General features: G+C 37.8%; 4 protein-coding genes across 4 annotated transcripts; 2 read left to right on the top strand and 2 right to left on the bottom strand.

Annotated features, from left to right (window-relative positions):
• The first annotated feature begins 355 nt into the window (after nucleotides 1-355).
• LOC121991010 (putative F-box protein At4g22170) lies at nucleotides 356-1,817 on the top strand. The gene has a single exon (XM_042545045.1). The coding sequence runs from the start codon at nucleotides 381-383 to the stop codon at nucleotides 1,572-1,574; it is 1,194 nt and encodes a 397-aa protein (XP_042400979.1). The 5' UTR covers nucleotides 356-380; the 3' UTR covers nucleotides 1,575-1,817.
• On the bottom strand, nucleotides 1,746-5,768 carry LOC121991001 (probable serine/threonine-protein kinase PBL8). Its single transcript, XM_042545037.1, has 6 exons — nucleotides 5,500-5,768; nucleotides 4,491-4,825; nucleotides 3,661-3,796; nucleotides 2,667-2,803; nucleotides 2,453-2,576; nucleotides 1,746-2,346 (listed from the first exon to the last, which is right to left on the bottom strand). The coding sequence occupies exons 1-6, from the start codon at nucleotides 5,552-5,554 to the stop codon at nucleotides 1,889-1,891; spliced, it is 1,245 nt and encodes a 414-aa protein (XP_042400971.1). The 5' UTR covers nucleotides 5,555-5,768; the 3' UTR covers nucleotides 1,746-1,888.
• A 2,360-nt stretch (nucleotides 5,769-8,128) lies between these two features.
• On the top strand, nucleotides 8,129-10,723 carry LOC121990990 (protein KRTCAP2 homolog). The gene is made up of 5 exons (XM_042545029.1): nucleotides 8,129-8,224; nucleotides 8,795-8,959; nucleotides 9,635-9,686; nucleotides 9,763-9,829; nucleotides 10,416-10,723. Exons 2-5 carry the CDS (start codon nucleotides 8,804-8,806, stop codon nucleotides 10,510-10,512), a joined length of 372 nt encoding a protein of 123 aa, XP_042400963.1. The 5' UTR covers nucleotides 8,129-8,224; nucleotides 8,795-8,803; the 3' UTR covers nucleotides 10,513-10,723.
• A 9,069-nt stretch (nucleotides 10,724-19,792) lies between these two features.
• Nucleotides 19,793-22,647, bottom strand: LOC121990982 (nuclear pore complex protein NUP155-like). Its single transcript, XM_042545020.1, has 4 exons — nucleotides 22,092-22,647; nucleotides 21,064-21,207; nucleotides 20,645-20,967; nucleotides 19,793-20,217 (listed from the first exon to the last, which is right to left on the bottom strand). The coding sequence occupies exons 1-4, from the start codon at nucleotides 22,101-22,103 to the stop codon at nucleotides 20,175-20,177; spliced, it is 522 nt and encodes a 173-aa protein (XP_042400954.1). The 5' UTR covers nucleotides 22,104-22,647; the 3' UTR covers nucleotides 19,793-20,174.
• Nucleotides 22,648-27,587: the final 4,940 nt, after the last annotated feature.

The raw sequence follows: 27,587 nt of genomic DNA, 5'->3' as shown, positions 1-27,587 counted from the left end.
ATAATTTAGAAAAACAAAATAATAAAAAAACTATTTTATTTAATAAAATAATTTGGAAAAGTAAAACCAATTTGTTAAGGGCTTATAAAGTTGGAAGTGAAATAATTTATTTCCTTAAAATAATAAAAAAAGACATAATTTTTAAAAAATGTCATCTTTAAACAAAAAAAAAAATATTGCGATAAATTTATTTAATTTTTCGTTTCCTTAAAATAAAAAGGCATAATTTGGTACAATCTTTTTTTCTTTTTACTATTTTAATTTATTCAAAAATAGAAAAGAATAAATAAATATATTGAGAAAGATTTGGAAAAAGAGTATAAAATCAGGGTACGCGCAACCTTGTAAATCCTCCTGTAGATCTCTTAGATCCTCCGATCATGGCCGGCGACGGCGGATGGGCGGATCTCCCTGTGGATCTCTTCTCCCTCATCTTCTCCAAACTCTCCCTTCCTCATTTGTTTCGCTCCGCCGCCGTCTGCGTCTCGTGGTCGGCCGCCGCCCACGAGGTGCGCACGCGCAGCGGACGCCTCGTGTTCCAGGGGCAGAGCCCCTGGCTCATGTTCGGTGGCGGCCGCCGCGGCGACCCGTCCGCCGCCGCCTTCTACAGCTTCTACGAGCGAAGCGAATACACCATCGCCCTCCCGGACCCTCCCATAAGCCGCCGGCTCCTTATCGGCTCCGCTCACGGTTGGGTCATCACAGTCGACACCTGCTCGGGGCTGCTCCAACTACTGAACCCGATCACCGGCGCGCAGATCGACCTCCCCTCCTTCCTCTCCTACAATCACATCGACCTCATCGACAGCGACGGCGAGGACTGCATTATCCAAACACGTCAACGCATTGCAGTGACTAAATCGCTGCTAGGGTATATTCACCTCAAAGCAACCCTATCTGCCGATCCCTCGCTGGGAGGTGACTACATCGTCGCGCTCGTCCACCATCTTCTCCCCGGTATCTCTTTCACCTTATCCGGCTACCAGAGCTGGTTCTGGCTAACCGACTCCGTTGAGATTCAGGACATTCTCTTCCACGACGGCAAACTGTACGCGACCACGATCACCGGATCCGTGCGAGTTTGCGTATTCGACGACGCCCAACTTCGACGTGGCAATATTCCCAGATTTAAATCGGTGGTTCCGAGGAATGATGGTTCTTACCACTTTCACTACCTGGCCGAGACTCCCCGAGGAGATCTCTTGAACATTCGGAGGAAGAGGGACAGATATCGCGGCACCGCCTTCGCCGAGGTTTACAGGTTACTACCGGAGGAGAAGAGAATAAGTAGAAGAACAGAACAAATGAAGGACTTGGGAGAGTTGATCATCTTCTTGGGCAGCAACCACCCGCTTTGCCTCTCTGCTTCCGATTTCCCACACTTGACGCCCAATTCCATATATTTTACCGACGATCTGAGACTCGTTGACCGTCGTCGAATGAGCATGAGCATCAAAGAACGGATAGGTCCTGACGTCGGCATCTACAGCATGACCGATCACACGTACACGCGTATCTTTCCGGGCGATCTTCGATTGAACTGGCCGCCTCCTGTTTGGTTCAAACTGGATTAATTCTGTTTCAGATGATTCGTAGCTTCTCAATCGTTATATATGTAAGGATTTTGATAAGAAAAAAGATTGGATATATCTTTCTTTCTCCAAAATTAAAATTCGGGTGCAGATGATGTAGAAATAAGCATCACTTCTAGGCTTTTGATCAGTTAAAATACAGGAACACATATCTGAAACAGCGATCTCAGACGTAAGCTTTACACGATATGATAGTCGAAGCAAAACCCATACAAGAGTCGACAAGCAATAGGATAGCAGATGTACAATGACTCACCCTATATACCTTGAACTTCAGAGCAAAAGATTTAATTGAATCACTTGACCCTGAAGGATGGAAGAGCATTTGGGTCACATTTCGCGCTTGGAATCGCTCTGCAGATGATACTGTTGCTGGCGATTCGACCGTTGGTCTTGTTCACCGCAAGCCCAATGCTGCTTAGTGTTTGTAATGAGACCTCGCTTCCTTTTCTTGATTGCAGAGGCTCGAGTGTCTCCACGACGTCGCTCATTAGAGGCCTTGCTTTTGGATTTTGGCTCAAGCAGTAGTATGCCAGACTACAAGCCTTCTGAGCAGATCTAACCGAGTACTGATCTTCCAGCTTGGGATCGATTATTTGCAACAGCTTTCTCTTGTCGTTGAGATTGGGAAGAGCCCAATCGACCAAGCTTTGTTCTTTGCTTGGGCGAGTTTTGTCCATGGACCGGCGGCCTGTCAAGAGCTCAAGAAGGACGACTCCAAAGCTGTAAACGTCGCTCCTGGCTGTCAAGTGTCCTGCTCATTTCGCAGATGACAAATTTAGCAGATACAAAGTGAAAGGAATGAGCCATCGGTTGTCAGTATTTGGCAATTACTACGTCAAAACATCCAAACTCCGCACCTGTCATCACATATTCAGGGGCTGCATAGCCATAGGTTCCCATTACCCTCGTTGATACATGGGTCTCGTCGCCCTCAGGTCCAGCTTTTGCAAGACCAAAATCAGAGAGCTTGGCTGTGTAGTCCTGCGGCGGGGAAACATAGATTTTAGATTTAAAAGATGAAACATCATAGGAAAACAATCTTTAAGGAGCTGAAAAGGATCAATACTTAACGGAGTCCAACAAAATGTTTGAGGTCTTAAAATCTCGATAGATGATAGGTCTTTCAGCATTGTGAAGGAAAGCTAGTCCTTTAGCAGCACCGAGTGCGATAGACATTCTTGTCGCCCAAGATAGTGGTGCAGTTGTATCTGAAAGCCTCATGCAAGAGGAGCTAGGTTCAGATAAAAGTTCATCGATATACAATATTAAGAAGTTCTTGTCCTCAGTTTTAATTGGTGAAGTTAGATCAAACAAGAAACTGAGCAAAGTGCAACTGATCAAAGCACCAACAAATAACTAAAACAGCAAGAAAATAAAGAAAATTCATACTGTCTATGACCATTTGTACTCCCTATGGGTTCTGCCAAACCAGAACAGAATGCATTGATCAACTAAAATGACAAACAAAAGAAACAAAATGGTGAAAGGTGGGCTTTCAGTAAATGGCAAATGATCACGAACACAAATTGTCAGGCAACTAGTTAAACAAACCTATGAGTGAGCCACAGGATAGTTTCAGTTGTAACTTGTACTTACAATGAAATAGCTAATGTCAGATGGCAGGGATTTTGCAAAAGGTTGACGAGTCTTACAGCAATCCTGCCATCAGTCTACAATTATACAGTAGCCATCATACTATAATAAGAAAATGTCAGATATGCATTCAAGGTAATTGAAACAACTTGGGTAAGCACTTCCAACTTAAGTTAATAAGAATATATCAAGCAACAAAATGTATGATACTGATTATATTAAGACTATATCAGATAAGCACACTAGGAAACTGAAAAACTTGCACAGTAGGTTAAATATTTCAAACTCTAAGTACATTCAGATATATTAAGCAAAATATTATATCCTGATTATGGTAAGAAAATGTTAGATAAGCTTACTTGGAGATTTCAGGAAACTTTGTGCACTAGGTTAACATTTCCTACTTAAGTCCACTAGGACATGCCAACAAAAAAAAATCCGATTATATTGAGAAAATGCCAAGTAATCATACTTCGAAACAAGTGATTCTCCAGGCTTCCGCGAAACATGAACTCGTAGACAAGCAACCTATGATCATCTTCACAGCAGTAGCCAATCAACTTCACTAGATTAGGATGTCTTAGTTGTCCTAGAAAATTAACTTCTGTCTGAAAAACAAAACCGGCAGAAGTCAAACATACAAAAAAAACTACTAGTAGCCAGAAAAGAAAAAGGGGAAAAAAACTATTTGCTACCAGTAATTTTATAAAATGACACCCGAAACATACGAGTAAATCAAATGTGTGTATTGTAAAGAATACTAATTATGCTTTAGATGCTGAGAAATATGGCATGCTTGCCAAAGAGTAGCACAATGATGAACGCCCATTGTCGTAAATGATCCAAATTCTTTTGCTGCGCCTCAAAGAGTGGATGAAATGGCAAGATAAAAGTTTTGCAATAGTTTTTCATTTAAAAGTGCAGACTCAACATGGAAAATCATGCAAGTGGAAAGATGCATAGGTAGGTGATGCACATGTTGAACTTTTCTAAGTTCAAGTCATGCATGTATATATTTGTTATACCTTTGAGTAATGGAGATATAGAACCCATGTTATAGGTGAGCTGTCAAGAGTTGTCCACAAAGAAAACAAAACAACTTTGTTTCATTTAAACATTTTGCTACAAGTGGCACATGCTCGCCAATTAATTAATTTTGGAGGAACATATATTCTGAATTTGTTGTTCACTGGGTCCAAACAAAGATTCATTTTCCAATTCTCTTTTGTTGCAGCATATCAGATAAAAACCGAGACAAAGTATTATGCAAAAAAAAAAAAATAGAAAAGAAAACCAACTTACAAGCCATTCTCTATGTCCCTGGTGGCCATCCTTGTTGAGGACCTTGACAGCAACTGGAAGAGATTTGAGACCAACTCTCACATTCTCATCTATATAACCCTTGTACACAGTGCCAAACCCTCCTGCGCCAAGCACATAGTCTGTTCGGAAGCTCTTAGTAATCGTCTCAAGCTCAAACAATGTGAAGGCAATTACATCAGTGTATATTGCAATATTTCTTGAATCCTCAAAGCGTCGTGGGGTCGAGGGGTTACTAACATCCGAGAAAGTTCGAGCATGTTTTTTCTCCATAAGATCATTCTTAACTGGTAGTTGGAAGATTTGCATTTGCTGAACTGCAAGAACAAGGTTCCCAAATGCTAAAACAAACAACTCGAAATATTAATAAATAAAGTTGATGTATTGAAGATTGAGAACATATAAAAAAGAAAATGCGGCACTTACACTCTAACGGTTTTCAGTCAATTACAGTAAAATTTCAGCAAACCAGACGACCAAAGTAGGAGACGAAAACAAAGACACACGACGAAGCAAGATCCCTAAATATCCCCTCTTGAAATATAGTAATTTGCAAAAAATCAAACTCTGGGCAATAACTCGATTGCTTAGGTAGATCCAGAGCAAAAAACAAGAATCAACGGACACAATGCGAGAAAAATGAGATCCCAAAAAGTATCGAACATCCATCAATCAATAATGAACAAGAAAGCAGAGAGTGGAAGAGGGGAATACTCGAATCCTGCAAATTCGCTACTAATTAACGGAAAAGGAAAACTCAAATCTCTGGAAACTCAGTTCAGCCTCCAGATCAAGTAATTTCATCCATCAGGTCCACGCAACAATGCGAACAAGCATCCGTCCACGAGAAAACGGGAAAGCCCTAAAACTAGCCGATAAGCACAAAAAAAAAAAAAAAACAACAGCAATGCCTCGAATCCCTCGGAAAGCAAACAAAGGGAGGGAGGGAGGGAGGGGATTTGTGGGAAAGGGAAAGCAAAAGGCGTGTCACCTTGCGCGTGAGCGGCGGCTACGGCGTTCTCCTCCCGGGTTCCGCAGTTGCCCATCTTTGGCCCCGTCTCTCATTCACCGCCGGCGCTCAAATCCCGCTCCGCCCAGGCGATCTTAAGCTTCATGCAGCTGCAGAAGACGCAAGATTGCGAGAAAGGTGAGCTTTTTCTTTGGCTCTCTTCCTGCGTTTCTTCTTTCCGTAGGAATCACTAGCTCCGCTCCACCGGCTCCCAAAGATTCCGCAGCGTTAACAAGATCTAGTCCGATCTTATTCAAATACGATCATAAAAGACAAAATCATAAAATGACGACGTGTTATTGATTAATTTATTTATTGAATTAAATCCAATCTATTAATTTAATAACTTCTAATAAATAATAATATCAATTCTAAACTCGTTTGTGATCTAGTCAATAACAACTAACGTCTATTAAAAGGGCCAACAACTGTACTTGGGCCGGGTTAGCGAGCCCACTTATTCGAACAAATAATATTTATTGACAATCCGATAAATTTCATCATCCCATAAAATAAAATAAAATAAATAGTAACTTATTTTACATAATTTTAAGGTATTTATAAATACTATTAATATGATAATTTTAATATAATGCTGTTGTAAAAAAACTTAAAAAGAATAAATAAAAGGATCCCCTCCTTCTTTGGTACGCATATAATTTAATATGTTTGCATTGATATTATTGAGAATAATCTTTGATGCAATGTATTCTTTTCATTAATTTGATGAAATTTGACTTGGCTATTTTTGAAGATTATGACATGAAAATTAATGGCATGAGCATGTGCAAAGATTTCTTCTTTTTCTGACAACACACATAAAGAAGATTTTATAGAATGGAGATTCGGTTAGGATGTTGCTTTCCACAACCACCAAACGTGGACGTTGATCTCTACACTTCACCAACGCTTGCTTTTTATTAATTAGGAAGGAGATTGTCAAAATACACCCCGTAATTTATTGTATTTTGTTTTTTAATACCCCTAAGCTTTTGTTAAATATCATTTATTTTTTTAATATCATATAAATTTCATTTATGAATATTATTTAAAATGATTTATAATCTCTATTTATAAATATTAGGAATAATGAATTAAACAGATATATTCAAAGTTATTTAGTTTATTTAATAGATTATTTATTTACTAGCAAACTATGAATTTCATTGAGTAACAAAGGTTCTCTGTGTGGAACTTAAAATCCTTCTCTCTCTCTCTCTGCCTCTGCCTCTGCCTCTGAAATTGTCCATTTTATCCTTCTCTCCCTCTCTCAAATTGCCTCTGAAATAGTCCATTTTGAACTAGTATTTTAAAAAATATTAAATTTTAAATGATATTTTCAGAAAATATTTAGTAATTAAGATGGAAAAAATTGATTTCTCAATTTAATTGCTTGAAAAAGATTTGATGGTTGAACCATGTTTGATTTTTTGGTTTGGGATTGAAGCGACGAAAAGAGAGAGTCTACATGTTGCGGGTCAGTTGACACGATGTCAGTTAAAGTTAAGACAGTCAATGTTGGAGCTTACGGAAAGAGCCTTGGCTAAAGGTGACTATCTGGTTATCCCGGTCGACAAAGGAGTGATCGAGTGGATCACCCAGCCAATCAAACGGATGGACATCATGGACCAGTCGGACGAATGGACAAACCTGTAAAGGGTTGTTTCGATCGACAGAAAAATGAGTCGCTCGAACCGTCTGCCTGACGCAAAGAATGACATTACATAGAAAGGGATAAGAAAATAAAAGAGAACACTTCGTCTATCATTAAATACGAAGAAGTCAAGAAAAAAAGAGCATTCCATTTATTATTAATACACTGAAGTCAAGACAAAGAAGTCTTCTTCTAGTAATTAATATCATTAAATAATAACAGTTGAACGATAAAAAAAAGTATAAAAGGGTATGTCAGATATGAGGAAAGGTAAGATTTATCTATTTCTTACTCATTCTCTCTTTTTTATTTTAACTTGAGTATCGGAAAACTAATTGATATCTTCAGGGACCACTTTCCTATTTTAATTTTATTTTACATAATTGATATCTTTATCCCGTCAATAGTCACCTAATCTTTAACTTTCTAACTTCCATCATTCAGACAAGATCAGGGATAATTGTGAACTTTTAATATAATAAATCGAGCACGAATTTTAAAGCTTAGTAAATATATTCAACACTTTTATAATGAATGAATTATTAATTAACATGTTATATAACATCATCACACAAATATTTCTTTCCAATTTTAAAATAATAAAGTATTACTATATTAGTTATTTGATTTAAATAATATTAATAATAAGATAATAGCTTAATTGTTAAAAATAATATATTATTTGCATGTTGCACAAAATTTTTAGAACTTTAAAATAATAAAATTTCATCTTAAAATTATTAAAAATTATATGTATATATATATATATATATATATATATATATATATATATATATATATATATATATATGTTAGATTAATAATAATTTCTCTGGTGAAAAAGCAATGGGCCTGTTGGGCCGCTTCGGCCCAATTATCATCGGCCTACGATCCAGTGTCACGTGCAGCTAACGGGCCTCATTGGTAAGAACCCGATCCGATCTCATTTTGATTTTCATGTAAAATCCCTAACTCCGTCCTTCTTCAAGCTTCACGGCTGCTGCTTCTTGGTTTCCTTCGGCGTCCGCGACAAGCGAAAATAGCAAAAGTTCGGTGAGTTTTTGTCCTGCGTTCTTCCGTCGCTTCTTTTCCTCGTGTTTGTTCCTCAGCTTCGGATCTGATCCCGTTGTCGTTTTCTGCTAGTAGATCAGAATTTCCTGTGAAAATCCATTTTTGATGCGTTTGGTGTCTCCACCTAGTTGTTGGATCGCTTTATCTATCCGCTTTTTTTCTTCTAAGCCACTACGAAGTTTTTGGATTGGATTAACTAATAGGATGTTCAATGCTAAATTAACGTCTAAGGGCTTGCGTTTACTGATCTCAGTAACAAAAAGACGAACTTGACATGTTTCGTTTTGAAGTTAAACTCTTTAATGCCATAAAGTCCTTGAGAGATCAGAAAGATTATGATTTGCAAAAAAAACGATCTTGGAATGCTGACCTTTCTTCTTTCTTCAAAATTAAACATTGTTGACAACTTGACATGTTTCCTGCCCCTGGATATCATATTGACACAGATAATTCTGATATTCTCTTTTAGATGTTATTAGCGTTCTTCATGCATTTTTTTTTATACGTGATATGTTTGTTATGTGCCGTTCTCATTTAACTTGTTCTTGATAGATTGACTCCATGGCCACCACTGGAAGATCTATGATCTACTCGTTGCTTTCATTTGCCATCATTCTCTCGCTTCTTGAAATGTACAGAGAGAAATTGGCATCTTCTGAGTTGTTGACGATTCTTGGGGGTTTTGTTTGTTCCCTTTTGTTTCTTTTAATGTTAACGGTGAGTTGCTATTTTGCTTTAAAAACAAAATTGGCTTTGTTTATACTATATAAATCAATGGTAATGGTATTCATGATCATGCTGATTTCTCAATCATGTGGCAGATTAATTCATAATAGGCTTGGAGATTATTGATACCTGTTAGTCGGCATTGTAGGATTTTTAGTACTTTGTTGTAGAGCAAACCAATTTACATTGAAAAATATCTATTCCATGTTCCTAAAAATATTTCTAACTATTCCATTTCTTATGTTATACCTCATAGAATAGTACCCGATTGAATTTTCTGACTAATCCAGTGTTATTTATTATTATAGGAACTGATAGATTAAATCATCTGCTAAGCACTGACAGCCATTATATGTTTAAATGAGTATTTTAGGAACTTAATTTTGCCTATGTCATCGCGAAGAAGATGCATCAATTACTCTCAACTAAAAAATCTTGGTAAAATTTTTGCTTTAATGATTAGTGTTGTAGGTTCATACATATAAGAGAAGTCACAATTATATGATGAAGAATGTCACTAGATTTAACATGGTATGCTTTACTTTCCGTCGCTAAGCTTCTAGCATAATGTTCATTGGTAAAATTCTGTAGATTGGGTGGTGTCATGTATGCTACAATAAAAAACTAGCATCTTTTTGGAGTAAGACTTTAATTGTGTTTTCGCAGGTCATTGGCAACTATCAAGAATCAACTGGAACAAGGACAGGATGGGGTGCTGGTGAGCTCAATAACTGTTTGCTGTTCTTTTACCTGAACTTCCTTTTTTGGGTTTAATGACACATTTATATTTGCAGTCATATTGGCGGAAATTGTTGCTCTTGTCGCTGCTGCTACAGTTCATCGTGTTTGCATCACCACATGGTACTTATTTACGACTAATGATACATTTTTGTGAAAAATCTACAGTTGTCATCTATTATATATGGACAGAAACTGCTATTTTTGCTCCTTGTTGGTTGCAAATTTCCTTGTGCTAGATGCCAGATATGTGTAATGTTATTCCCAAGGATTGTTCTAGTAGCATAATTTATACGAGTCTTATGCCAGTCGTATGCAGATTATGATGGCCGGTTGTTGTTGTATAAAGGTCGATGCATGCACTCTAGTTGGTTGAAATCCATATGTTATAATTACCATAGGTGATAGGACGGTGGTCACTATCTTTTAGATTGTGCATAGTCAAGAGGCAACAAGAGAGGAAGCATATACCTCTTCATTGAGTCCATCCACAATGGAAGGCGTAACATAATCAATGTAGACATTAGTTCTCAGGTATTTCAGTACCAGTTTGTTGCTTTATGAAGATTGGTATATGCATGTTAGTAAAGTGCAGTTTGAACATTTATCGATTAGACTTTTCCATTGAGCCACCCTTTTCTGTTGTCGAACACTCTCTTTTGAGGCATGTTTTTATTACTTTGCTTAATTGTGTTTCCATGTCTTGCAGCTTCTTGTTCTCGGCTGGTCTTTTGTATGAAGTCGACAAGCTTTCGGGTATGGTGCTCAGTATGGCGCTCACAAAACCCAAAGGGAAGCGTCATTGACCACAAGACTACTGAAACCAACTAGTTCTTCAATCGATTAATTGATGGGCGATAAACATGTTGATATGCAGGACATGTTCCATCTACTAGAGATTATGCAGGACATAATTTTCAGAAAAGAAAAAAAAAAGAAACTGTTTCTGATTGATTTCATATCAATGAACTGTTTTTGCTTGCAGAATAGATGGCAGAGATTTACTGTGTTGCTTAAGTATGTAGTGTATATTTTATCTGAGAAAGAACTATTTTTTTTTTCTTTTGCGTAAAAAATTTCTTTTATTTGCAATTGACCCACTTAGTCTGTTTGAACCCATTGTCTTGTCCGGCCTGATTTACTCAATTTGTATATTCAACATATTTGTCCTGTTGGCTAATCTAGCTCGATCAACTACACTGATCATTCCTAATCTTGTCGCTTGTTCATCTTGATTAGTTCAATACCTATTTTCTCTAATCAAATCTGGGATGATTTAGATCCTTTTGGCTAGTTAGTAGGGTTGTAAATGAATTGAATATCGAATAAGTTTAATATTTGATTTCGTAATAATTTATTTATATTCGTATGTATAAAATTAAATAAATAAATAAGTTTTAATAATTTAACAAATTAAATAACCGAGTTTGAATATATTCCGATTCGTAAATAAAAAAATTTACATCAACATGATAAATAAATAAAATAATTTTTAAAATAAAAAATAAATTTATATTATCAAACTTAATAATTAGTCAAATAATTTTAAAAAAATTTAAATAATCAAATAAATTTTACATCTGTACAAATTAAATTTAAGTTAAGTTTGAACTAAGTAAAAAAAACAAATCAAGTTTAAATAACTATTTTAACAACTTAATTTATTTTAAATTTGACTTAACTCAATTATTTTATTAAATAAATTTGAATACCATAAAAATTAACCCGTTTACCACCCTACTGGTTAGCTCATTTGAAGGGTTCAAACTGTGTTGCACTTTTAGACTGATCAAATCGTCAAACCTATTCAACTGGAGTGGCCCACAGGACTCTTTCAACTCGATAAACTCATCTAGTCCTTCGAATAAATTGTTATAATATTGCATCGTAGAAAATTATACATTTCAAGCCATGCATATCAATGCTTAGTGATTAATAAAATTTAAAATCACTCGTAAAAAAACAGTAAACGAACTGCATCCCTATTAAATAGGTCCGGGTTAATTTTCAATGGTGTAAAATATCTTATTAAAGATATGACTTCCTTCGTATAAATGGTTATTATACTAGGATAAATACCTTGTGAGTTATGATAGTACGATCGATGATAGTAAACTACTTAGAATGAGCTAGATCATCTTTGCTCTAGCTAGTTATTAAACTAATCCTGTTTGAGCCAAACATAGGCGGCCAATATAATCGAATTCACCTGTTAAGATAGGCCTGAATGTATCTCTATGGGGTATGATTCTATTTGAAAATAGAAAAGATGATTGGTCAGAGATATGGCTTTGTGATTGACTAGATAAAGATTTCACATGGTTCTATAAGACAAAGAGCATTAGTGTCGGGCTAGGAAGAGGTTCCCGGTGTTTACCATTCAACGCTCAAGTCAGTCCTTCGCTTAATGGAGGATAGTAGAAAACCACAGCTAGAGCGTGTAAAATAACAAAATTGCACATGCATCCGTCTGTCGATGGGAACCCTCTTTGATAGCGTCATTGTAGTGTTTACGCATGCATTTCAAAGTGTATGCACATTTTCCAATGTATCCTAGGAAAAGATAATTCAAAAAGTGTCTCTAACACCTTTCCTTAAGCGAACACACAAATCCCTGATGTGACCGGCTGAAAGCTTCTAAAGGACAGTATGGCTGCTAGACATGCTTCGTTGTCAGTGGCACAAGCCTCCAAAGGGGTATGATGAAATACGCAGGTAAGTCCCACTGTAGGCTGATCGGATGTCGACCGGAGGCCGCTCGGCAAGGATGTCACCGCTCGGTCATACTGAACTGAACTATCTTCCTTTATTCGGTCTTTATGTTGTTGGAGGATTGTCTTTCAGCCGGCCTGCCATGTCGTCCAGCCGAGACGAGGGTCTGAGGGATTTTCGCCATGTCTCTGACCACCGTCACAAGCTCCCCGCGGCCGGCCATCCAAACAGCCATGTCCGACCGACCGTATAGCCTGCCCGACCCACTACTCCTAACCGGGGGACCTAAGTTTTGACTGCTTTTACTTTGACATTCACGCCAGCCGTTCTTTCCTACTTTGACCCATCTTCTATGGGGCCCCTTTTCATCACTATATCACAAGCCTCCCCTTCAAGTCAGTCAAAGGAGGCTGCATGTCCGACTGACTGGAGGTTAGTATGTTCCGCAACTCTTTGTCCCGATCAAGTGTTTTAGGGTTTAAAGTTGTCGCTCGACTATGACATTTAATGATCCTATCGTCTGTCAAGAAAATGTCTTTTCTCCGACTGGCGATGCTAGGGTTTGTCCTCAAAACTTTCTTAACATGAGTGTCATGCAGAGCGTGAGAGCTAAGCTTGCTCGAAACTTCGTCGAACGGCTCAACACTCTAGGATACTTAGGCGCGAGGGCTTTGTTCAAACAGCTCAAGAGTCTAGAGACGTGAGAGCTCAGCTCACTTATAACTAGCCCGAACGATTGAATCTTTGACACTAAGCGCGAGGGCTTTGCATGTTTATAACTTAACCGAATGACTCAAGAGTTTAGAGGCGTGAGAGCTCAATTCACTTATAACTCACCTGAATGGTCAAGAGTCTTTGACACTTAGCACGAGGCTTTGCTCACATATAACTTGGTCGAACGACTCAAGAATATGGAGGCATGAGAGCTCAGCTCACTTATAACTCGTCCGAATGGGTTGAGAGTCTTTGATACTTAGTGCGAGGGTTTTATTCACTTATACCTTGGCCAAACGACTCAAGAGTCTGGAGGCATGAAAGCTCAGCTTACTTATTACTTGCCCGAATAGGTTGAGATTCTTTGACACTTAGCGCGAAGGCTTTGTTCGCTTATAATTTGGTCGAATGACTCAAGAGTCTTGAGGCATGAGAGCTCAGCTCACTTATAACTCTCCTAAATGGGTCGAGAGTCTTTGACACTTTGCGCGAGGGCTTTGCTTACTTATAACTTAGTCGAATGACTCAAAAGTATGGAGGCATGGAAGCTCGGCTCACTTATAATTCGTCCAAACGGGTCGAGAGTCTTTGACACTTAGCACGAGAACTTTGCTTGCTTATAACTTGGCCAAACTACTTAAGAGTCTAGAGGCGTGAGAGCTTAGCTCACTTATAACTCGCCCGAACGGGTAGAGAGTCTTTGACACTTAGCGCAAAGGCTTTGCTCACTTATAACTTGGTTGAACGGCCCAAGAGTCTAGAGATGTAAGAGCTCAGCTCACTTATAACTCGCCAGAACAGGTTGAAAGTCTTTAACACTTAGCACGAGGAACAAATATTTTTATAATTTACATGAATTCAATCACAAACTTACTACCCGGCCCGGTAGGGCTATAAATGGTTTACGCTCCAAGGCCGTTTTGGATTCCTCTCATTTTTATCTTGTAAATAATAAGATCTCGAACTGAGCTTCTAGCTTGCTAATGTCGCCGACTGACTTTACTCTTTTCCAGACTTAATCGTCGACCTGGAAGGATCTCGAGATTATCCTTCTATTGTAGTTCTGCTTCATCCTCTACCGGTATACAATTAGTCGAACGACTGCTTTATCCATGATCTCATCTATTAAGTCTAATTCCATAAGGCACCGTTCAGGATTTTCCTCGTTATAGAGATGCACCCAATCAGACTCATTTCTTATCTCGACCGGCACCACTGCTCCCCACAAATGAACGACCGCTCGGATGACTTCCATAGGAGCCCAGATTAACTTCTTGCAGGATGTATTGAATATCTTTTGATTTGATGGACTTCAGTAACGGACTCGAGAAGGATTGTTTGTACTGGTGGTCTCCCACTAATGTGAATCGTCTGTCTCTCTTTTTTAGCAACCGATCGAGCTTGCTCCCGGTCGGTCGGCACATTGCCCGATCGGAGGAACTCGATTAAGGGTGCGCTCCAATCGTCTGAGACCCCCATTTAAGCCAATGATCTCTCGATGTGAGCTACCAACATCATGTGCTCGATCGGCTTATCCAACACCACAGGACTTAGCGAACTTGCTAACTTGGTCAGCTTGTCCGCATATTGATTGTCTGCTCGGGGGATATTTTGCATGATCACCTCTTGGAATCCCGCCTTTAGCTTCTCGAAAGTCTCAACATATAATTTACGCCTGACATTATTTATCTCGAAAGTGTCAGAGAGTTGCAAGGCTAACAGTTGAGAATCTGAATGGAAAAGAACCCGAGTGGCTCTCACATGCTTAGTTGCTTATAGACTAGCGATCAATGATTCATACTTTGTCTCATTGTTTGTAGCTCGGTAGTCTAACCGAACGGACAACTGTATTCTGTCTTCACGTGGTGATATCAAAAGTACGCCCACTCTGTTATCCTACCAGGTGGATGACCCATCCACATATATCCTCCAAGTTGCCTCTGGCTCAGCATTCTATACTTCAGTCATAAAATCAGCTAGGCTTGTGCCTTGATTGTCAATCTGGGCTGATATTGTTTATCAAACTCACTCAGTTTCATAGTTCACTTGATTAGCCGTCCGAACTGTTGGGACTGTTGGGCCGACTAGAAGGGGGGTTGAATAGTCCTGCACAAATTAAAAGCAAAACCCTTCTCGGACTTTTAAAATAACACTTGCATATAATTAAAGAAAGAACTAAAAGGTAGAGGCACAGGAATTTTTACTTGATTACAACCGGGGAGGTTGTTAATCCAAGGAATGAATCATACTAGTATCTCCTTCAGACGGAGAAGCCTCTTATAGCACTGGCGTAAAAATAAATAAGAAGCTTAACTAAACAAGAGAAGTGCACAAGTGTAGAATATGAAATTGCTTGTTGAATTGAATGAATTAACCCAATTTCGGTGTTCTCGAGCAACCTTCCGCTTTGGCTTCTCGTCCCTCAGAAACACCGCGCACCTCCTTCTAGTCCGCCCGGGTACTCTTCCATAGCACTTCGTCCCTCGGGCGCACCGAGCCTGTCGGCTCTTTCCCGTGCCGTCCTTCTCTCTAGTTGCGTCTTTTGCTCGACTCCCTGTGCTCCTAAGCTCCTGCACACTTAGACACAAGGTTAAAACACCACATGACCTAACTTAACTTGTTGATCACATCAAAATAACCTTGGGGTTCCAACAATCTCCCCCTTTTTGCTGTGAGCAACCTAAGTTAAGGTAGGGTAAATAAAAATAAAAGTAAAACAAATAATATTGTAATAAAGTGCAAAAAAATAAAAAAAATTGATCAACCTCCCCCTAGACTTAACCATTTCCTTCTCCCCCTTTGATCACATAAAAAACGGGGTTCCAAGAGAAAATTTAAGGGTAATAATTTTGAAAACATTGAAAATTTTGAAACTTATTTCAATACTTTTTTGGAAAAAATTTCTAAGTAAGAGAAATTTTTTTAAAAAAATTCTAAGTTTAAAAAAAAAATCTAAGTTTACACAATTTTGCCAGAAAAATATTCTAGAAAAATTTTTCTAAAGTTTTTGCAAGTATAATTATTTTTGAGAACTTTTCTAAGCAAAAAATTTAAGGCAAGATTTTTTTTAAGTTAAAAATTCTACGGTTAAAAGGAATTTTAACTAATTTTCAGAAAAAAAAAATATTAAAAAAAGCTTTTTAAAGTATTATTTAATTTTAATTTTAATAGTTTATTAGTAAGTTAATTAAATATTTTATTTCAATATTTTAGCTTCCAGACAGTGGCGAGGCACTATAGGTAGACCTGACCACCGTTCGGAACCGCCGGTTCGACGGTTCCAGGCAGGTCGACCCTTAACCTTAACCGCCCAAGACGGTTACGGTTCACGGTTCAGAACCGCCGGTTCACGGTTCGTCACGGTTCAAGATTAATATGTTAAAAAAAAAATAAAAATTAAAAATTAAACATTAAAAATTAGAAATTAAAATTTATTAAAAAAAGGGCTTACACTTATTTAAGTTGCCTACGTATCCCTTTAGGGGAATCAAAGCCCACGTAGTTCTTTTACATTTTTATCCTTTTACATTTTCATTCACTTCCATTTCCTGTTCCTATTGTATTTGTTCCTTTAGTATCAAAATCTTCAACTTCGTCATCTGAAAGTTGCATTCCTTGGATTCTTTTCTCCGCTCTGGTCCAATCGTCCAGTAATGCCTGGGCTTCCAATGAGTCGGGAGACAAAGTTGATCGTCGTTCATCTAATATGTTGCCGCCGGCACTGAACGTCTGATTTGACACTGGACAAGCTAAAATTTCTTTTGCGATCACGGAGAGAACAGGAAAGCTTTGAGCCTTCTGTGACCACCACTTTAAGATATCGAAGTTTTCTCTATCTGCTTCATTAAAATCAAAAGAAGTCGTAAAATAATTCCCAAGTTCCTGTGTGGAACTTGAGGATCCCCGTGGACGTTTTGTTCGTTCTTTTAATAAGAGTTGTGCTTTTGTAAGTTTTAAATTACTACTAGTAGTTTGTTGAATTTCAGAAATATTAATTTGTGTTCCATATTTTGCATAATATTGATTATAAATATCATATAAATAAATTCTAACATTATATATAATATTAATTGGATCAGGGAAGAAGAATCTTTAATTGGAATTAAAGCATCATAATATAAAGTTAACATTTCTTGTAAAACTTCTAATTTAAATCTAGGATCTAAAGCAAATGCAATTAAATAAATTTCAGGAATTAAATAAAAATATTTTTCCCATTTAGTTTTCATAGCTAAGATGCAAGGAGATAAAGATTCATTATTAATATGTTCATTTAAAACTAATACTATATTAGAAAAATTTTCTAAAACTAATTGAGCAGTGGGATAATAAACACCGGAAAGTTGTTCGGTTGCATCATTAAATACTTTTAAAATTTCACAAATACTACTACAAATATTCCATTCTTGTGAAAATAAATATATATTAGTATTAGTGTTTTGTGCAAAAAATGAACATAATAATTCTTTATATTGAAATGAATCTTGTAATAATTGGTATGTTGAATTCCAACGTGTTGGTACATCACGTGGAAATTTTTAGGTCTCATTCCATTAATTTTACAAAACCTACCCCATTGTTTCATTATAGATGGATGAGACCATAAATAAGAAATTGCAATTCTAATTGGTTTAATATAACTTTCTAAAATTTTTAAACCATCTTGAACACATAAATTTAAAACATGGCAAACACAACGAATATGAAAAAATAAACCTCCAATAATAGGTTGACAAACAAATTTTAGATCATCTATACAAGCGGTATTAGAACTAGCATTATCTAATGATATTGAAAATATTTTATGAGTTAAACCATATTCTTCTAAAATTAAACATAATAATTGTGCGATATTATGAGCATTATGTTATTCATCAAAAACTCTATAAGCTAATAATCTTTTTTGGAGGTTCCAAGAGTTATCGATCCAATGGCAAGTCACACCCATATACGAATGTGTTTGCCAATGATCACTCCAAATATCGGAACATAAAGAAACTTTATTATCTAATTTACTAAATTCATCAATTAAATTCTTTTTTCCTTGTTTTACTAATTTTTTAATTGTACGAGTAAGTGTAGTCCTAGGAACACGTTTAGCACATGGATTAAGAGATTCTTTACAAACATCTTCAAATGTGCATTTAGATCCAAAACTAAAAGAAAGATGTTCTACGGAAACAAATTTAGCTAATGATTTTCTTAATTTATTATCTGAATATAAAAATAAACCGGAATCGGTACTACCGCTAGTTGAAGAAAATCTTGATAATTGTGTTTGAGAACGGTCGAGTCCATATTCCGTCGGGTGCTTCGTTTCTACATGTCGTTTCAACGACCCATAGCCGCCGCCGGCTTGGAATTTGTAGGAAGTATTGCAGTGCTTACATTTTGCACGCATTTCTCCCGACGGAAGAGTGACCTTCTCAAAATGTTTAGTAAAAATAGAAGACTTTAGAGGAGGAAGTTCCCGAACCTTAGAAGTAATTGCATTGGTACTTTCTTGTGTGTCGGGTGTCGGATTCGGAAGATGCTCGATCTCATCATCGGTGGATTGAATGTTGGGGTCCTCCTCCATTGATTCATTATTTGCTTTCCCTTCCGAGCTCGAGATGATGCACCTCCGCGGCCTCCTTCCATTGTAATTGAAAATTGAAAACAAAAGCGTGTAGAGATTAGAGAATACGAAAATGAGATTAAGAGTAGAGAAGATGTGTGTGAAAAATGATGAAATAAGCTCTCTATTTATAGAGTTTTGATAGTAACGGACACTAAATCATAGCCATTGATCAAAAAACGGTCAAATGATCCTAACCGTTGAAAAAAAATACCTAAAAAACCCTCCCAACGGCTACGAACCGCCGGTTAACCGGCGGTTCCAACGGCTATGAACCACCGGTTAACCGACGGTTCAAGCCGTTTAAAAAAAAAAAAAAATTTGCGGCTGAACCGCCGGTTAACCGGCGGTTCGTCGATTTTTACACCCAATGAACCGGAACCGGAACCGGCCCGGCAACTTGCCGGGCCGGTTCCGGTTCGACCCGGCGAACCGGGTCAACGGGCAACCGGCCCGTTGACCCGGTTACGGGCCCGGGCCGGGTCTGGGCCAGACCCGGCCCGGGGTCGGGTCTAACTATGGGTGTAAATGAGCCAAGTCGCTCGTGAGCTATTCGAAACTCGATTCGATAAAAGCTCGTTTGAGCTCATTTAATAAGGCTCATTACTACAAGAATTCGGACTTTTAACGACGCATTTTAGCGTCGCCATATGTACGTAAAATGCGTCGTAGAACATTTTGCGACGCAAACATGCGTCGCCAGCATGCGTCGCAATTGGTTCGTATGCAAATGTCAATATGATCTTTGGCGACGCATTAAGGTACGCGTCACCAAATGTTACAACATTTCGCGACGCAAGTATTGGCGACACCTTCTTTTATTACGTCGCCAAATGACGTCGCCAAAGGTGATGTCATTTCGCAACACTAATATTGGCGACACCTTCTTTTATGCGTCGCGAAAAGGTTCTAACATGTCACGACACATGAAATGCGTCGCGAAATGCATTTTTGCTATATTTTTTCGTTAATTATTTGTGATGCAATCTATGCATTACAAAATATATTGCTCATTCAGTCACAACATTATAATGTGTCTAAAATACATCATAAAAGTGCAATTTACTATTAATTAGTCAAATATTTTTAAAACATGAACACAACTAGTCAAATATTATCCAAAAGAACATGAGTAGTAAAATGCGCATTACATAATGTTGCAAAATAAAAAACTACATAGTCGATGATGGAGGCGAGGGAGGTGGTGGAGGAGGTCGAATTGAAGAGCATGTTGGTGGAGACTGGAATGAGAAGCCAAGAATGACCCGTTGAAGTTGGTGCAATAATGCTTCAAATTTTTGATGCTGCTCATGTATAGTCAGATTCTGTTCATCGATTGTTTTCTGCATAGTTGTATATTTTTCATAATCATCATGATGTTTTGAACTGATGTTTGTGGCTCTAGAACCACCCACTACAAATAGTTTAGGTAATGGACCTAAACCCTTCACGTAACGAGACCGTATGCCTGTCATCGCAAGTTGAAGATTAATAAAAATAAAAAAACTTTGAAAAAACAAGTAAAATGGATTCCATCAAATGCCAAGTGGAGAAGGGATATATCATATATGCAATTAGTGAAAACTAAGTGTAGCCTTTATTATCCTTGGCTGTCGAGCACAAGGAGTTCAGAGAAATATATCATCAACACTGGCAAGCTCTCTGAAGTACTATCCTAGAATAAGTCCATTCTATTAAGACCCTAAGCGACAACAAGTAAACCCGTATAGATTAATATTAAAAAACAAGTGCACTGGGGTTTGTTTATTAACCTTTTTCAATAGACACTTCGAAAGTTTTTATTAACCAACTATAAGTCACAATAAATAAACTACTAACATAAAAAGATTGGAATAAATGTAATTCTACTGCTTCCAAAAAAACAAAAAACTTACCCATTTGCTAAACTGATTATCTTATCTCGAGCTCCTTGGTTGATGATTGTTGTCTGTTGTAACAAGAGTAATCCACCAAGGATTGGAGAAGCGCCAACAGCTGTGGTCCCTAATGTATGTGCAAATACAGACCCAACCCACTCACAGAGTACAGCAAGAACAGATCTCAGACAGCGAAGTTTCAGGTTTGGCGAAGGTAAAATAGCTCCATATGATAAAAGTTGATCATATGTGCTTAATACAGGCTTTGGTTCAACCTTACAAGCAGCAAGAAGGGCTCTAGCACGTATGATGAGGCCTGTTTGTAGAATATTCATACATTGCTAAACAAGTAAAATAGAAAATCAATAGATATACAAATATTAACAGAAAAGTTGAACTTTAATAAAGAACAATTGGGGTGAGAACACAAATTTTACCGAAGCAGCCATTTCAAGATGAAGATAAATAATCTCTAAAGACAAGCGACCCTCCACTCCAGTATAGATATTTGAACCGACCCTCTTTACTACAGAACATGCTTCTGCAACTCCACCTCTAGAAAGAGCTTCACACAGAATAATCTAAAAAGTTGTGCATTTCCAAGCATACCTGAGCATTATCAGAAACATGAGAAGACTAAAAATACCTTCATTAAAAAAATATTTCAAAATACAGGATACCAGATTCACTTTTTGAAGATCTCTTTCGTCCTACACTAATATTACTAAATCATTGTCTTAATTGAACATTAATGTTTCTTCGTTGGATATTTATATACTATATTAACCAACTATCACTTTCAGTTTTATAGTCGGTCGGAGAGCAAAGCCCTAAAGAAAGAGGAAGATGTTCCACGAAGACTCCATCGAAGGAACAAATTAATGGATCAAAGATATTGATAATTACAGAAATGTGTACTTTGTAGATAAAAATATCGCTTCAACATTATGTTAACTACTTAGATGCACTATGCAAGAAGGGTTTTAAGTATGTTGAGTCATAGATTTAGTTTGCTGTTTGAATCAATCTTATTTACAGATAATTTCATTCCTGAGATCAGAATAACTCATTGTCATTTTCCATTCAAGTATCTTCCTCCTAGTTTATCTAATTGGAAAAATTAAACAACCAGCATCGGCCCAAGATCACTAAATTAACCAAAAGTCAGTTTAAATAATTTGTAAATAGGATTTTATGCATACAACAAATACTTTTGGATCAAGAGTTTCTTTTTCATTAATGCAAGAGCACTTGTTTTATAGGAAAACCAACATTTTCAAGATAGTACTCCTTTCCTTCTTAGCCGAATGACAGATTAAAAAAAAAGGCCAATCATCAAAAACAGTTTTAATGCCATCCTGGTCTGCTTCAGTTGTGTACCAATGAGAAAGGCCTAGGTGTGGATAGTAAAAAAATCTAATTGTTATTAACAGTAGCAAAGTGATTCCTCTTGTGTTAGTCTTACCTGGATTGTCATAGTAGTAATATCAGTGAATCTACAAACTGCAACTCGACAGAAGTGAAGTCCATGATTGGAAATCTGGAAAGTAAAAAAGCACTAACCAAGTGTATACCTTTCTAACAGAAGCAACCTAAATATACTTCTCCAAAATTTCCTTTTCTCCTATAAGAACAGGAGTTCCTAATTCAAAATTCGGTGCACATTATCATATTTATCGTGATCAACTTCATTCAGAATCAACAACCACTCTGCAACAATTAGATTCCCAACAGAGAGCGAGGTACCTCTTTAGGGAGGGTGGAGTAGGGGGAGGCTAGCATAGAGCGAGGCTTCGATAGCCTCCTCGAGGTCGAGGCGGCCGGCGACGTCCCTGCCGATGCGCTCGGTGACATGGAGGCCGACGGAGGCTACATCCAGTCCCACGGTTTCGTCGCCCCCACGCCATTACGCGATCGTCGGAGGGTCGCGCAGCTGCCGCAAACCCTATGCTACGATAGAAACACCGTGACGGATTACCTGTGAGAGCAACTTGTGGGCGTTTGGTTTGAGGTAATAGGGGTGGGGAATGGGATCCGCAATGCTATCTCAAAAGCATGGGGGTTTTAATGCATTAAAATAAAATAAGAATTATTTAATAATTTTTTTTATTTACTTTTAAATGATATTTATTTTGATTTATAATATTGTTAAAAGAGAATATCAACAGTTAATTTATTAAAATAAATTAAAATATTAATTATTTAATAATTTGTTGGATTTGTTTTTAAATGATATTTATTTTGATTTATAATTTTATTAAAAGAGAATATAAGCAGTTAATTTATTAAAACAAATTAAAATAATAATTATTTAATAAATTTCTTTCTAATACCTTTTCAAATTATATTTATTTTAATTTATAATTTATAAAAAATTTTGAAATTTGTTTCGAATTTTATTTTAGCGACAGTTAATGTATCTACGTCGCCAAATAATCACAATTTGAGGTGGAAAAAATTTCCACTACTATTAGTGACGTTGAGTGCAGAATACGTAGTTATAGTGTTACATTTGGCGACGTGTTTTCTATGTCGTGTCGCCAAATGATCCAGGGAAAATTTGCGCTATCTTTTAGCGACGTGGAGTGATGTGCGTGTCGCCAAAGGTCTTCATTTGACGACGCGTATTGTTTAATGCATCGCTAAATGATACAAAATAAATGTAGGAAAATTTCCTCCTAATGGTCTATCTTTTAGCGACGCGAAACATTCCATGCATCGCCAAATGGTCTATCTTTTAACATGTTTGTTAAGCTCATAAATCAATTTTTAAATAAAAAAAATAATAGTTTTAATATTGAATTTATAGATTTTATACTCTACTTATGAAAAACATAGACAAATATATTAAATTTATTTATTAGAATAAAATTATAAATTTTAACAAGAATATTATATTTTTAAAAATATATAATTTAATTTTTAATGAATATTTAAATTTATAATTTATATTTATTAAGCTCGTTTAGGCTCGATAAAAGCTCGAATAAGCTCGTGAGTCATGAATATATTCGTTAAATAAAGCTCGAGCTCGGCTCGATTATAAATGAGTCAAACTCAAACATCCAAGAGTTCGGCTCGGCTCGGCTCGATTACACCCCTACGAGGCACTAGGTCTTCTTAGTTATTGGAGCAACAATCACTTTCTTAGACAAAACCTCATAAAAAAATTTAATGTTTAATTTTTCTCGCTGAAAGCGCTAAGTCTAATTTAGAGTTTAGGTTAAACAAGACTTTAGAACCCAATATAGATTACAGCCAATTGGATTAACTAAGAATTTTTTAGGGATATATTTCTTTGAAATATTCCTAATTTATCCTTTGTGATATCTAAAATACCAATTTAGATTGTTGTATTTTCTAAAATTTGTATTTTGTGAACATGCATTATTTTTTAAGTTATCTACTTATCTTTTTAAATTATTATTTTCTAATTTTAATTTATCTAATTTTTCTAATGGGCATGATTTAGCTAGAATTACTTTTAAATTTTTAATCTCTTTTTCTAACTTACAACAATCCTTAGTTAATAATTTAACAAACTTAAATAATTTATCGGGAGGAAGGGATAGTACCTAACTTACCTCGTGAATCTCGTTATCTGTATCTCCCCCTGAACTGCTACTTTCTTCCGACGTAGCTCCCCCTTCATCGATGCTTTCAATGCTCATTTCGGACGAGCTTGAATCGTAGTCCTCATCTTGATGACTTGCCATTAATGCAAGTCCAGAGAAGGCCTCGACTTCTGATTCAGACGATGCATTTTCCCACGTTGCCTTCAGAGTCTTGTGCTCATTCTTTCAGACAGGCTTCTTTCCTTTGTCATTTTCCTTGTTTCTAGCTTAGGGCAGTTATCTTTGACGTGCCCTTCTTCACTGCAGTGGTAACATCGGATCGTTCTTTTCTTTCTACCTTGCGGATGGTTAGTTTTTCTAGATTTACATAATTTCTTAAATCACCTTACCATTATAACCATTTCTTCATCGTCGAGAGAGGATTCTGACTCTTTTTCGTCTCTCGATGCCTTTAAGGCGACGTTGTGCTTCGGCTCCTTTATACCTGCACATCTCGATTCATGCACTTCAAACGTGGAAAATAATTCTTCTAAGGAAATAGATTCTAAAAAATCCTTAGAGATATAGAAGACATCTACTAGTTATGCCCATTTAGTATTTCGAGGAAATAAATTGAGTGCGTATCTAAGCGAATCTCGGTTACTTGCCTTTTCGCCGAGACTCGACAGTCCGGTGATAAGCTCCTTAATTCTCGAGTGCAGATGCGCAACTGTTTTATCTTCTTCAAGTCTTAGGCTGGTGAGCTGGTTGCGAAGTAAATCCCGTCTTGCGAGCTTGGCTTCGGACGCCCCTTCGTTCAACTCAAGGAACTTTTCCCACAGTTTCTTTACTGAGTCGTAGTTGCCGATCCGATTGACTTCTTGTGGCGGAAGGACGTTCAGCAGATGAAATTCTGCTTTGTCGTTTGCCACGTGTCGACCTGCTTCTCTTTTGTCCACTGGTATTTTTCTTTGCCCTCTGGTACTACAAAACCGAATTCCATAATTAAAAGTAAATCAAAGTCAGTTTTGAAAAATACCTGCATTCGCTTTTTCCAACTGGCGAACTCCCCCTCGAAATTCGGTGGGTATATGCTCGGTCCAGCCATTTGTTCGATGCTTCGATTGACGGTTAGTTCTCTTGAAGCGTTCTGGTTCTGATACCACTTGTTGGAACCGTTGAGCCGGTTAGAGGGGGGTTGAATAATTCTGCACAAATTAAAAGCAAAACCCTTCTTGGACTTTTAAAATAACACACTTGCATATAATTAAAGAAAGAACTAAAAGGTAGAGACATAGGAATTTTTACTTGGTTACAACCAGATAGATTGTTAATCCCAGGAATAAATCACACTAGTATCTCCTTCAGACGAAGAAGCATCTTAAAGCACTAACGTACAAAAAAAAAAAAAAAGAAGCTTAACTAAACAAGAGAAGCACACAAGTGTAGAATATAAAATTGCTCGTTGAATTGAATGAATTAAAAGTTTCTGGACTAAGGTTGTATTTATAGTCTTGGTCGGAGCACCTAGAACCTCGGGGCGCCTGGAGGGTTCCAGGCGCTGGGAGGGGGATAAAATTTTATCCTCTATGCAACGGATCGCGGTCAAACGCGATCTGGTCAAACTCAAGCTCTGGGTGCCCAGTTCAACAAAGTCAACTTAATTGACTTTTGATCCGGGCCCTCTGCTCCGGTGCTACTCGCCTCGGTCCGGGATCTTCCACTCTTGCTTCGCTCACTTGAGTGATTTCAGCCAACCGAAATAAGGCTCTCCTAAACTCAATTTTGGCCTTCTCAAGCAACCTTCCGCTCCGGCTTCTCATCCCTCAGAAACGCCGACCGCTTCCTTCTCACCCGCTCGCGTACTCTTCCGCAGCACCTCGTCCCTCGGACGCACCGAGCCCGTCGGCTTTTTCCCGTACCATTCTTCTCGTTAGCTGTGTCTTTTGCTCGACTCCCTGAGCTCCTAAGCTCTTGCATGTTGGACTGCGTTGGTCAGCTAGAAGGGGGGTGGAATAGCCCTGCAAAAATAAAAGAAAACTATCCTTCTCGAACTCTTAGAATAACACTTGCATGAAATAAATAAACAGAAAATAACAAAAAGAAGAGGCACGAGATTTGACTTGGTTACAACCGGGAAGGTTGTTAATCCAAGGAATGTGTCGCACTAGTATCTCCTTCAGGCGGAGAAGCCTCTTATAGCAATGACACACAGAAAATAGAAGTTAAACTCTAAAGAAAGCGTACAAGCGTTGGAAATGCTAATTGTCTAAGTTCATTGAAAGCTTCTGAACCAAGGTTGTATTTATAGCCTTGGTCGGGGTGTCTGAGAGGGGATAAAATTTTATCCCCTTCGCAACGGATCACGTTTGACGGCGATCCAGTCAAAACTTGATTCCGGGCTCCTAGAATGGCTCCGGGCGCCCGTACCACTAAAGTTAACAAGTTGACTTTTGGTCCGAGTCCTCTGCTCCGGTGTTGCTTGCCTCAGTCCGAGTCTTCCATTCCGGCTCCGCTCGCTTGGGTGATTTCAACCAACCGAAATAAGGCTCACCCGAACCCAATTTCGGCCTTCTCGAGCAACCTTCCGCTCCGACTTCTCGTCCCTCGAAAATGCCGCGCACCTCATTCTCGTCTGCCTGCGTACTCTTCCGCAGCACCTCGTACCTCAGACGCACCGAGCCTGTCGGATTTTTTCTGTGTCGTCCTTCTTGCTAGCTGCGTCTTTTGCTCGACTCCCTGTGCTCCTAAGCTTCTGCACACTTAGACATAAGGTTAAAACACCACAGGACATAACTTAACTTGTTGATCACATCAAAACAATCTTGGGGTTCCAACACTGCATACTTAGACACAAGGTTAAAACACCACAGGACTTAACTTAACTTGTTGATCACTTCAAAATAACCTTGGAATTCCAACACGAACACCTCTGGGTCGAGGAGGACTCTCCCCAATGTGGTGTTAGTTAACACAATTATAGGATGCGATAAAAAATATAGGCATAAACTCTGAGCGGTGAGGACTAGCTCGTATGCCAGTTTCTCAAGATAAGTGTAACATCATTTACCATCTTTCAATAAGTAACTCAAAAAGTATACTAGCTGTTGTTCAGTGTCGTTTTGTTGCATCAACGCCGATCCAACTACTTACTCTGTAGATGACAGGTACATCTAGAGCGGCTCGTCGACAATGGGTTTTACCAGTACAGGTAAAAAGGTTAAATAACTTTTGAGCACTTCTAGACCCTTATCGTACTTTGCATCCCACTGAAATTTGGTAACTCAGTATAGAACATTTAAGAATGGGTGGCTCAAATCGGACGACTTATAGATGAATTTTGACAAGGCAATTATCCGTTCGATCAACCACTGAGCTTCCTTTAAATTTTGCGGAGGGGCATGTCT

The sequence above is a fragment of the Zingiber officinale genome, chromosome 1B (genome assembly GCF_018446385.1).
Source record: "Zingiber officinale cultivar Zhangliang chromosome 1B, Zo_v1.1, whole genome shotgun sequence".
Lineage (NCBI taxonomy): Eukaryota > Viridiplantae > Streptophyta > Magnoliopsida > Zingiberales > Zingiberaceae > Zingiber > Zingiber officinale.
The sequence above is the reverse complement of the archived record's forward strand: the minus strand, read 5'-3'. Positions and strand labels throughout refer to the sequence as shown.